Here is a 12177-nt window from a genome sequence, read left to right as displayed (position 1 = left end):
TGTTTCATCAATTTAGTCAGCGCTGACAAGTTGTCAGCGCTGACAATTTCAGTAAAATCTTTGTTTTTGATTGGCTGAGAAGCTCTGGTCACTGACTGTTACTGTGGTAATTGTCAGTGACTGACAACTTGTCAGCGCTGACAACTTTCGTGAAACTGTACCCTGGAGAATACAGCTAATAAGTATCAAAGTGTCATGAATATACATTTAACTTACGAGATATAGTTTCTTAAATGTGCGCATGTGCACGTATTTAACTGATCAGGATGGTGGCGAAGTTTTCATGGATGTGACAGAACAAATCTCACAAATTTCAGAATTTTCTATGCAGTGCCTATACAATATATTTAGCTGCAGATGAAACACAAAAAAAAAAAAAAATGCTAGAAGCTACTGATAATATCTCATAAGAGTGGTTTCTAGTTATCTCGCAAAAATTTAAAACCTGAATTCCATCTTGACCAAAACTATCGATAATGCCATGCCTTTAACGAGAGAATTACCAGGCTCGACTGGACTGAAAGTGTGCGCCAGGAACTTTACAGGACATCTACTAAAGTAAGTGCCTTTTTTTTCAAACGTGTAAGTCTTATGTGACCCCTTTTAAAGCAGGCATACAACAACACGCTCAATTGGGGTTCAAAAATTGCGATCCAAATGACAATGTACTCACTGAGTCTTTCAAACACGAACACAATGAGACTGAACCGCGTACAATTTGGACCTGTCAACTAGCTCGTTTCGCGGAAGCAAACAAACTTAATAGTCCTGAACATTTCAAAAGCTATTATGTCGAAGACGAACCTCATCACTGGAAATGACTCTTTATTTGGACCCACTTCATCACAAGCCAAAGTGAGATCCATGAAATACGATTTCCCTCTCGACTGTTTTACGTTTCATGTAGCTTGTGAAACAAGTTGATGAAATAAAAACACAATGGCGACCTGACATCAAACGTCAACAAAAAGATATATTATTGATTGATGTGTGTAACGCATTTCTTTACCCAAGCTTAATAAGTAGACTGTAAAAAATAATTTATAGTCTCAATTTAGAAGAACGATGTATCTTCAATTCGGAAAATCTAATGCAATGTCAGGATGTATATTCTTTTGCCATATTAAACATCTCGCAGGAAAAAAAAAAGATGAAAAAATGTTCCAAGTTTGGAGTCCATTTCCAGTTCCAATTTCCAGAACAGACTTCGGCGTCACTATGAGACCCCAATTTCGTCCAGGTCAAAGTTAATATCATCAGCAAATAGTTCCTCTGATCCTCTTTTCAGGTGGGAATGACAGTGTCAGGAGAAGGAGGGTTTGCTGGATGGATCGGGCCTTGAGAAGGTTTGAATCCTTGACCTGTTGTGATGATTTTATTAACCACAAATATCTTCCTTCGGTTATCAACAGTTTTATTGACTGATAAAATGATTGATAATACACTTAATGTTGCTCTTCGTAATATTAAGCATGGCATCTTAGCACCGATATAATATCATTACTTGATATAAGCTTTGATATAAGAACTTCTTGCAATTTATAGTCTGCTGATTCTTCGCGGATCATTGGCCTATAGGAAGGAGCAACAGGCGTAGCTACAGATTTCAGCAGGCAAGTAAAATACCTGCCGAAATCTAGTTACGCCTACCGCTCCATCCTACTTCTCACTATTATCATGGCTACTATGAAAATGCAACAAAGCAACACAGTAATATATATATATATATATATATATATATATATATATATATATATACAATAGAGGAGAGAGAGAAAAAGATATATAGGCCTACATTATAAAACTTACAATGATGGATGAGTCCATGCAAGGAGCTTCAAACACAATTGAAGCTCCTTGGTCCATGCGATACTGCTATCCAGATTTACAATAGGGGCCTACATTGCATCTGCAATGACACTGAAAGTCCCGGCGACCCACCAGTATTTGCCAGTCCTCCAAATTACCTCTTGTTCTTGTTGACATGTGGCCTTATTTATTCGTTTAGTGCTACTTTCCAGTGTTAAGTGGCTGCCTTACTTTGGGTCCTGTTTGACACACAAAACCCATTCTGATGTACAATTGGGTATAAACGGTCAGAGATTTGTGCTGTCAACGAGTTGTGTGTCTCAAGGTCCGCCACCGCCAATGGCCCGGGGGCATGATCAGGCCTCTGGCGGATTTAGGCCAGCAAAAAGCACGCCATCGATTACTGTGCAATAGATCTAGTAAAGTCCAGATGTACATTATGTCCCCAAAAAAATTACAACGGGACCCTCCGCAATGATATCTTTAAAAATAGTGAATAAATCTACATACAAATTCAGGGTATGAAACTATAACTCATTGCCCACATCTTACAGAAAACCCCATTCGATTTGCTTCAGTGGTCAAAGAGAAATATGGAATTTTGTAGAGGACGTCAGGAATCTCTTCTGTCCAAATTCTGTCTATTATTCACACACAAGAGCATTGAATTGCTAAAATTGGAAGGAGCAGACTCGACATGCTTTACAACAATCCACATTTCTCTGTGACCGCTTAACCAAATTGAATGAGGTTTTCTGCAAAATAGAGCTAAGATGTTATATTTTAAGACCCTGAAGGCGGCACTTAGACAGGTTGATCATAGTAGGTGTTATCAATTCGAAAATCTGGTTGTAATTTTTGGGGCGACTTACTGCAGTATGTCCCAAAAAAAATTACAATCAAATTTTCGCATTGATAATGCCCAATATGATTTTTTTTTAATGCTACTTCAGGGTCTTAAAACATAATGTTTTAGCTCTATTTTGCAGAAATCCCCATTCGATTTGGTTAAGCGGTCACGGAGAAATGTGGATTGTTGTAAAGCATGTCATGAATCGGATTTTTCCGAGTTTAGCATTTCGATGATCTTGTGTGTGAATAATAGACAGAACTTGGACAGAAGAGATTCCCGACATCCTCTACAAAATTTGGTATTTCTCTTTGACCACTGAAACAAATCGAGTGGGTTTTTTTGTAAGATGTGGGCAATGAGTTATAGTTTCATACCCTGAATTTGTATTTAGATTGATTCACTATTTTTAAAGATATCATTGCAGAGGGCCCCGTTGTATTTTTTTTGGGGGGACATACTGTATATGGGTGTGTTGGTGCACAGAGTCCTACGAAAAATCGGACGAAAGAGAAATGGAGTAGACTGGATGGGATCATGAATTAGTGTATGTGTCACTACGACTGTGTACTACAGAGACGTGGAAATGATCAGAAGAACTTTCAGTAACTGGTACATAATTGTGGTAATTCTCTCCACGCTTTGCCTCCGGATATTTAACCCGTATATGCCAGTCAGAGGGGACAGTCTTGTAAACTAGAAAAGAAATTGCTCCACCCTCACAGTTGCATTAGTCTAGTCCTGATTACAGATTGCAGTCATTGGAAAATAGGCTAGCTCATAATGTACAGAGAAACTTATGTCAGTTTCTAGTACAGGCTCATCAGTAGAGCAAAAATACAAACATTCTTGTCAACAACCAATAAGCGTGAGAAAGCGTCCAAGGACTATTTCACAATGACCAATTTATTTTTGTTTCCTATTAGCTTGTCACGAAAAATGCTACATTTCACGCTACACAAACTCCAAGACTGCTAATAAATGGTTTTCAAGTAAAAGTCAATGAACTAAATCACATCAATTATTTTTTCCCAAGAGCGTCGAGATGATTATTGTTTAACTCTAGACTCTTCTTTTGGGGTCGTCTGCTATACAGACCCGCCTTCGAGAGTGGGTCTCTCCTTAACGGTGCGTTCTGTAGATATTGCTGCATTCACTCAAGCCACATGCACATTTGGGTTTCATTTCCCTTTAAACAAGCGTTTTCTGCATTCTTCTCAACATCAGTGACCATCAACACAAATGAAAGGCATCATCACATGAGGTCGAATGTGGGAACGAGCTTTTCGCCACTGCTGCAGTGGTGTTTTTCTCCTATGTTTAGATTTTTTTTTCTGTTTCCTCCACTGTAAATTATCGCAGGCCTAGAAATGATCACGTGACAATGCTTTTGTCAAAGAAAGTTTCACATTTCGGTTGGTAAGCCCAGAAGGAAATGGCGATGGTTTGAAAGGGTCTTGGTGCACCTCCCTTTATTCGCTAGAATGGAGAAAGAGAAAAGTTCGTCGCCTTTCAAGAAAAACATTGCAGGACTCATTTAGAGATGGATTAGTTTCTGGTTTCAGTGCTGGAATGCCTCCGCCTTGAACACCTAGCACAGTTTCGCTAGTCGAAATGCGAATTCAAACAAGTTAAGAAGAGGGACAAACCCAGTTTTCCCCGTTTGTAGGCCTGCAGGCATTTCATGGAACACGAGCAATAATTTGGTCACGGTGCACAACGAAGGAAGCCATCAACACTATCAATGGGACATACAGTACCACTATAAGATCAAGGAGATCTACCTCCTTGATGAAATGTTTTCTAGACACTTCGTGGAGAGGATCATTTTGGTTTCTTTTATTCATTTTTTGCCGAGTCGCGATGAGTTTAAAAATGTTTTTTTTCTCTCTCTTATCAGAGTATTTTAAACTCCACGTTCAACTTGATTTGAACAGATGAAAAAAGGGAGTGTGGCTGCAAATTTAGATCCTACCACCCTGTAGGGATGATAAAATTTGACCATATGTCGAACAACCTTCGGCAACATGAACAAATCATACTTGTACGTACATGTCAGTTTTGACTTGCTCCATTGATGAGTGACGTCAGCATAATCCATTGCATTCGTCACAGCCCAAGTAAAAGCTTCTTTTCAACTAGCCTTACTTTCAGTCGTTCTCATTTTTCACCTGTGTTAAATAAGCGAGTGTGACCTTTGACATTTGGGAAGCTCCAGCTCCATGTTTTCTCTGCGAACCACCTGCCCTCAAATCTACTTTATGTATAATGCTTCATACGCTAGCTGAGACCAGAGTAAAAGGAAATGCAAGTTGAAGGACGGGCGTTCATCTGGAATGAAACGGGGTTGATTGTTAGTTGGTTACAAAGAGAGCACAACGGGGAATGTTTCATGAATCTTGAAAGTATGAGAACTGGGGGAACCTGTGTAAGCCAGTATGCCATGGACTCGCAATGTCCGAAATATTCTTGGCAACTCGAAGTTCCTGACGAGTTTCCCAAAGGAAGAACTCGCGTACACATTTTACTGGCTCTAAGGCGATTGACTCTTTTCAAGCCACCGTTACCGTGCGAGAAAAAAGAATCACTCCTGGAAGGGAGAAGCATATGCGACATTGGAGGAAACAAAATAATATCACGTGTGAGAACATTTCATATCTGGCACATAATTGGTGGTCTTTTTGCCAGCTGTATCCGAACGTCTAATGATGTACAGAGGAAGGTCAACATTCGGCCGCTGGTGCCCAGGGGAGTGCCTGGCCCAAATTACAACATTCAGTAACCCCGTTTGCCTTATGTTGCTGCGCCTTTGTTCACCTGTGTTTAACTAGAGCCCTTAGTGTCAATACTTAGTAGGTCGCGCAGTGATAGAATTCCCCCCGTAGCTGGTTTCCTTGCCTCCCCCGTCGGCTATAGCTTGCCCATTGTTCCCTTCACCTCGCCACAGACACTCCACCGATCGAAAATGTAGACCGCTTTGCCATGAAAGACATGAAAGCTTGCCAAATCCCGCCAGCGACAGGGCTTGTTTCACGCCACAACGCGACTATCATCCTCCCGTTTGTTTATTCTGCATCGGTTTGTATGTCTGTTCATGTGATGAAGGCTTGAGAACATGAGGGAAAGTTTTCCCCAGGACCACGAGCAAAAGACTTCTTAAGCATGTGATTTCCATTTCAAACCATGAAGGACAAAAAAAAAATATTTTCGAAAACTACGACGCGCCCATATGAGAACTTTCTTGCCATCGATGTGCCAAGTTATACGGTATTTGACATTCTTTCACTTTATGATGTTCGAAGAGTTGCAGACATATTCTCCTGGGGACAACCGTCAATGAGACGTGATCAAGGAGAAACGAAATTTATCATTTCATCTCTGTAATTCAAGACGTAAAGTTCAGACTAACCTTGTCTGAACGTGATACGTCATCGAAGGGCACAATTGCGAATCCAACCACTATTTTTAGTCCTTGGACCTCAAGCTTTTTTTTTTTTTTTGTTAAAACGCTAAAAACAACTTTACATCCAAATCATCACATTCGTACATCTCAAGTGGTAATTGAGCACACGCACTTCACATAAATCATGGCAATCTATCTGTGTGCGTGATACATAGATTATGTTCTGTTGTTTGTTTGTTTGTTTTCCTGTTTGTTTGTTTGTTTGTTTGTTTGTTGTTGTATTTTGCACGCAGCCATATCCATATGTTTGGCAGCATGCAAGCAGTATCGCCTTCATAACGAATGCAACAACTCCGAGAAAATTAACTGCTCCAAACATTTTAGTTGTAAATCGTTGTTGCTTTAAGACTCCTCGGTCGACGTGCTGAGGAACCCGCAACGTCTCGTCACAAAAGAATCACTCTTTCCCGGGAGGCGTGAGAGAGAGAACACCTCCCTGCTCTTTCCAAAGTAGGATGTGCTGTATTTTACCATGGAGCTACTAAATAGTAGCCTCATGATTTAACGGAGGAGGATGCAAGGGGAAGAAAGATGCAAAAAACAGCTGCCTAATGCGGGCTGGACCACTCATCTCCTAATGTCTAATCTGACAGGATCGTTGGAATGACGCCAGTAACTTTTTTTTTAATGCATTAGAAGTGGCTTTTTAGTTATTGACAACAATCTCATCATGAAACAAAGGTAGGACAGACATGCCTTCACATCGGCAGGCTGTCTTCTATAGAGAATGCTCAGTAGACCAAAAACAAAACAAAAACAAAAACAAAAACCAACAACAACAAAAAACAAAAACAAAAAATAGAGAAATCACATTCCCTGAGGGCTGTAAGTAAAGCAAAGCAGTCGTGAATATTCCAGCGACAAGGACGTGGTAATATGCATATTATTATTTTCATAATAGAATATCGCAAAGTCACTCAGCTACTTCGAAATAGGTGTTGTGGTCACGTGGTCAAAAACTCAAAATGATATGTGACCATGACGTTTGTAGCAAAATGCGTCTCTACTTATTTATTCAATGCATATTTTGTCTCATATGTTGTCTAATCATTTATCTTAGCGACAGTCTTGCCGATTTCACAACTCTATCATGTGGGAGTGATTTATTGTTTTACCTACGCAAAGGCAACACAAATAAAGTTGTTTCCGGCAACAAATATCTGGGAAGTCAGATTTGACCTTTTCTAGGCATAAATTACTTTTAATTCCGGATTCAGCGGAGGAGAGGTCTTTTTTTTTTTTCGAAAACACGTCCATAGCAGTCAACACGCAGTATAATTTTAATCTGATTAGAGCTTTGTATACAGTAGAAAAGGCGCTATAAACATTTCGGCTTGTGTTTATGATGAGACGTCTCTCAGTCTTAGGTGAGTACAGCTTTCACTACCCTAACACTACAATCAAGGCGATTCATTACACTAACACCATACAAGCAGGGTGTTTCATACACCAGTGTCCTTTTAACCTAAATGAATGAATCGGGTATCTGAAAATCCTGAGGTACCCATAAGGTCATCAGGGAGATGAGAGCTAAGAATTAGAGACCATTACTGGCAAAAGGGACCAATAAAATACCACTGTGTCGCTGTCCGTTTCAGTGAAGTGACGTATAAGTGATAGACATTGCATAAATCCACACACACTTTACTCATATTTTATCTTGAGAGAAAATTGAAAGACAGGAAAAAAAAATTAGAGAGAGAGATTGGAGGGTGAGGTGGTTACCGCATGTGGCACGGGCAAAATCAAATCAATAAACATTAACAAGTCACGTGACAATAGAGCTTTCGTTCAGAGCGCGCGAAGGTCAGTAAGCGCTTGTGTGAAGGTGTAGAAGTAAATGGAACGTAGAGGTGTGTCTCTCACCCCCTAGGTGAAAATACTTTCGACACACAGTATGAATCCAGTAATACGTTTGGTATTGAGATCAAAGAACGCATCATCAGTAGATGTAGCTGTTCGTATTTGCTTAGCATCTGTCTAAACAGATACAATGACTTCTGTACAAATTTTGATTCCCTAAATGATGATGAAGAAAAAGTGCTTTGCCAAACAGCACTTCTCCAGAGCTGAGACTCGAACATAGAAAATATCCGCGTGGCCTTTAACCGCTAAGTCATTGTATACAGATCCCCAACGTGTTTCATAAAACACAAAAAGTTTCAAACGTGAAACCATTCTTCGATTTTAAAACTAAGGCAAGTGGTAGTTCATGTATTAAACTGTTGCTGTTGTAAATGATTTGTAAAGCTTCTTTTCAGCCAAATCACTTTATTTCACAGATTTCCTGGCTTCAATAACAGCGACTAGCTTTGATCATTGTAGCGAGGTGTTGGATCTTGATTGGTCAGCTGAGCTAGGATTGGGTTTGAAGGATCGTTAAAAAAATTTCATGAGCAAACAATAAAAACAATAATGTTAATTATTCAGTTGGACGAAGTTCTAAACGAGGTCGTACATTGGACATTTTCTGTGCTCCATAATGCAATCCATGGCCTAATTTTCACAAGGTCGCACCTGTTTCTTGTTTAAAGTACAATGAAATTTACTACCACAGATAGTCCTTTGTTACAATCTAATTGATTTATAAAAGTATAGGGCGTACATTAGACTTACCTCAAGTCTGAACCTTTATCCGGGATACATTTCCCGGTGCGTGCGGACAAGGCTACAACCGCATGCATAGATGACTGAACGATGATGGAAACGGTTTACGCTTCAGTTTAATCTAAGCAAAATATGTGCTTTATATATAGGGCATAAAGCATTGATCATAATATACGTACCTTTCACTTAATTCCAGCGTATGACAATAGACCGTTTGTGCAATATATTACAAATATTTATGGATGTTTCTTTTCCAACAGCCGCAGCATTTCATTCACCTGCTCCCTGCCATTAAAGTTCCATAGGCAGGAATTCGCCTAGTTGTTGCTCGGACGGGCAAGCCTCCGGCAGGTTTTGTGGTTGTTTAGGGCAACTTTTGTTAACAAAGCATACATAAAATTTGAATACATTACAGAACTGTTCAATTTACAGAGAATAGCTTGAAGCAAAAAGAGTTAAATTGTCACGTATGCTTCATTGGTGAAAACAAGTTATATCGTAGAAACCGGTAATCATATGCAATATCGAAATTATGATTATTTGTTTGCATGACACACGAAAACATGCATGAATTATGTCAGGCAGGAGTATCAAAAGAAATTCAGTTTCAGGCAATCACTATGAACCATAGCCCTGTTATAAAGGGTGTCTGTTGTTGAAGTAACCGAGGGAATAAATCTTGATATTGACAAGCGACTAGTCCATAACGGAGTTGGGTCATTTCTATCCTTACCTCCACCATTTCTGTAGCACAGGTATGGGAATCGCCAAACATTGCCGAGGCCGATGGCGTAACCGATGCAAGCCAACAGAAAGTCTAATTTCCCCGTCCATTTGCCGCGTTTCCCACCAGCATCCTCAACCTCCTCCTCCTCGTCTGGCTCTGGATGGTGCTCGGCTACCTTCCCGTCGGCGACCACCACACTGCCGTCGATGTCGGTGCTACCATCACCTTGGTCCTTGGACTCGGTCCCCTTCAGGTCGTTCAGGGGGATTTTTTCGTCCGGATTAGCGATGGGAGGCACTCCGTTGTTCTCCGAAGTCATGATTTCTTTTTCTGTCAACAAAGCCTGGTGGAGTCAAGGAAGTCCCAACGTGAGTTCGTGATGTCTGTGTTTGAAGATATCGAGTCAAGGCGTGCGATGGTTGTGTTAAGATAGTCAGTCAAAGTTCCGTTTGACGCTTTTAAGACGATTCAACAAGAAGTATATAATAGAATACCGAAGTCCGGCTCTTGTAGAATAAAGCTGGGAGCTGGGTAGAGGGAGAAGGACAGAATATAGTACCAAGGTGATCACGTAAAAATGTTGTGAACTCCTAAGAGACTAAAAGGGTGGCATACATCACCTGTAGAAGTGTGAAGCTTGCTGTCACCGGTGTATGGTGAAGTGAAAGAGGAAGGGAGATGGAGACAGGTGTAATGGTCCTGGTACTGACAAGTGACGCTTGAGAGCGGAATTGAGATAATCCTCAACTCTGCCGCTGGCTGTAAGCAGCCTTTTCTCCAGACGTCTAAACTTGGCAAGTGAAATTTTCAAAGATATTCGAGCTGGAACCGATGCTAGAATCCGCCCTGGGTAACTATTTATGCAATTGCCAGCTTTGCATAAATTTGATCTGTAAATTTGACGTCTGCGCAACCAACAGAGAAAATGCTCTCAACGAGGACAATTCACACGACTAGTCACAGTGGAAGTATGCACATTCTTTTTCTTTTATTTTCAAGTTGGCGTTCAACGTAAGTTCATCGCTCAATACAAATGATTGAGAGAACGCGGTCAAAGAACTTCAAAGCTTGCCGACTGCGAGCGGAGTTTACAATTTCCTAAGGAGGGAAAGAGAGAGAGAGAAAGAGAAGAGTGCAAGATAACAAACAAAGCAGACCGTCGAATTGTCAACTTGTCAAGTTCAAGTCCACTCCAGGAACCCTCCCGCTAGGCTGCACTAAGCGATCCCGTGCCCACTAGCCAAGAAGAGTGAGAACAAACGATGGTATATTGACTATTTGCGCGTATACGGAACGCACACACATTCACCAACAGTGTGCCCACTTCCCTCGGAAGTTTTCCGCGAGTGTTCTACTTGGGCGCTAATTCATGTATACATCGCGTCCTGTATCGAGATTGACTCATATTACCTTCCCTGTCTCTCGCCCAGGTCCGTTCGATCTTTTGCTCGCTCGCTAGGGAACAACTTAACCTAACTTGACGCTCATTGGTCAAATTTATTTTCTTGGTAGGCATCAGCAATCGGCAGACATTCGGTCCCAACAGACAGCATAGCGTTGAAAGTGCGTGGCGGGAATATTGTCCAAATAATCACTCACCACAAGGAAACTGCGAAACTAGATTCAGGATTCCCTCTGTTGGAGTTATCTGCAATCTCTTCTTGATGACGTGCTCCACTCTGAGAGGGCGTAGGTTTGGTGTCATGACAAGTGACCATTTCATTTGGAGAGCAATATTTCGACAAAATAAATTATTATTTTGATCACAAATTTCTTCGTCCAGGGAAACTGCATGTTACGTACAATTCGTTTTGCAGATACACTATTTCCACAGTGAGCAAAGGTCGACCCCCTTACGATTTACACAACATTGTGTACGCAATATAAAATGAAATAAGTCTCCCGACTAGGAGCTGTTTACACATCTCGCGGGATGTGTGTAAACCAGCGAGTTCTGACAACATTACAGTCAACAGAGCACATTGTTTGCTGGACTCGAGTGCGTGTTCAGCGAGAAATTATTGGGCTCAATAATGCTCAAACTGTACACAAGTACCTCGTCGTTTATGGTAACATGTACGTACATACATGCCGGCTAGCTCGTTTGCTCTTAAAGCGAAAACTCTTGGCATGTTCTCAACACTAATTTCAATCAGTGAATTCCCTGGAGAAAATCATACAGAATGTGATAATACTGATGCATCTTATGTAACCAAATTGAAAACATGATGAGATTCAAAAGATATTCCTCACTGTGTACCTTGAAGTATCAGGAAATCACAAAATGACCTTGCACATGCACAATAACTTTATTTCTGGTAGGAGAAGGGATCTAATAATATTTATTTATTTTTTTTTTTGCCCATGTTCATGTTACAAAAAATGTGCACATTATATCTACCTCATACAGTCAACCAAATTTTGTACAGAAAATGCAGATACATCAGACGAAATACGAACAGGCGCTTTGGAACAGTTTCGATCCAACCTGTGTAAGAAGAGAAGTGGAAAAGATGCTATCATTATTTTCTCATCTCGACTCGGTGGCCTAATCGCGCGTTACCATGGTGACAGGTGTCACTTGAATGGTCATTTGACATCCTTCTCTATGTGACTTGAGATCAGTTATCAGATAAAATCATCGATACCCTCATCATGTTTCAAGCATGCTTCGACGAGAATATTACGACAATAATTACCTCGAAACGCACCGAAGACATA

The 12177-nt window shown here is 40.6% G+C and overlaps 1 protein-coding gene across 1 annotated transcript in view; it reads right to left on the bottom strand.

Annotated features, from left to right (window-relative positions):
• The window catches only part of LOC140238589 (sodium- and chloride-dependent GABA transporter 1-like), a 92238-nt gene extending 82308 nt beyond the window's left edge, over positions 1-9930 (bottom strand). The window contains exon 1 of the mRNA XM_072318490.1: positions 9463-9930. Coding sequence (XP_072174591.1) covers positions 9463-9775 — 313 coding nt within the window. The 5' untranslated portion in view covers positions 9776-9930. The remainder of the gene's footprint in view (positions 1-9462) is intronic.
• Between the last annotated feature and the right edge of the window lie 2247 nt (positions 9931-12177).

The sequence above is a fragment of the Diadema setosum genome, chromosome 2, assembly GCF_964275005.1.
Source record: "Diadema setosum chromosome 2, eeDiaSeto1, whole genome shotgun sequence".
NCBI classification, from domain to species: Eukaryota; Metazoa; Echinodermata; class Echinoidea; order Diadematoida; family Diadematidae; genus Diadema; species Diadema setosum.
This window is presented reverse-complemented; position numbering and strand designations above follow the sequence as displayed.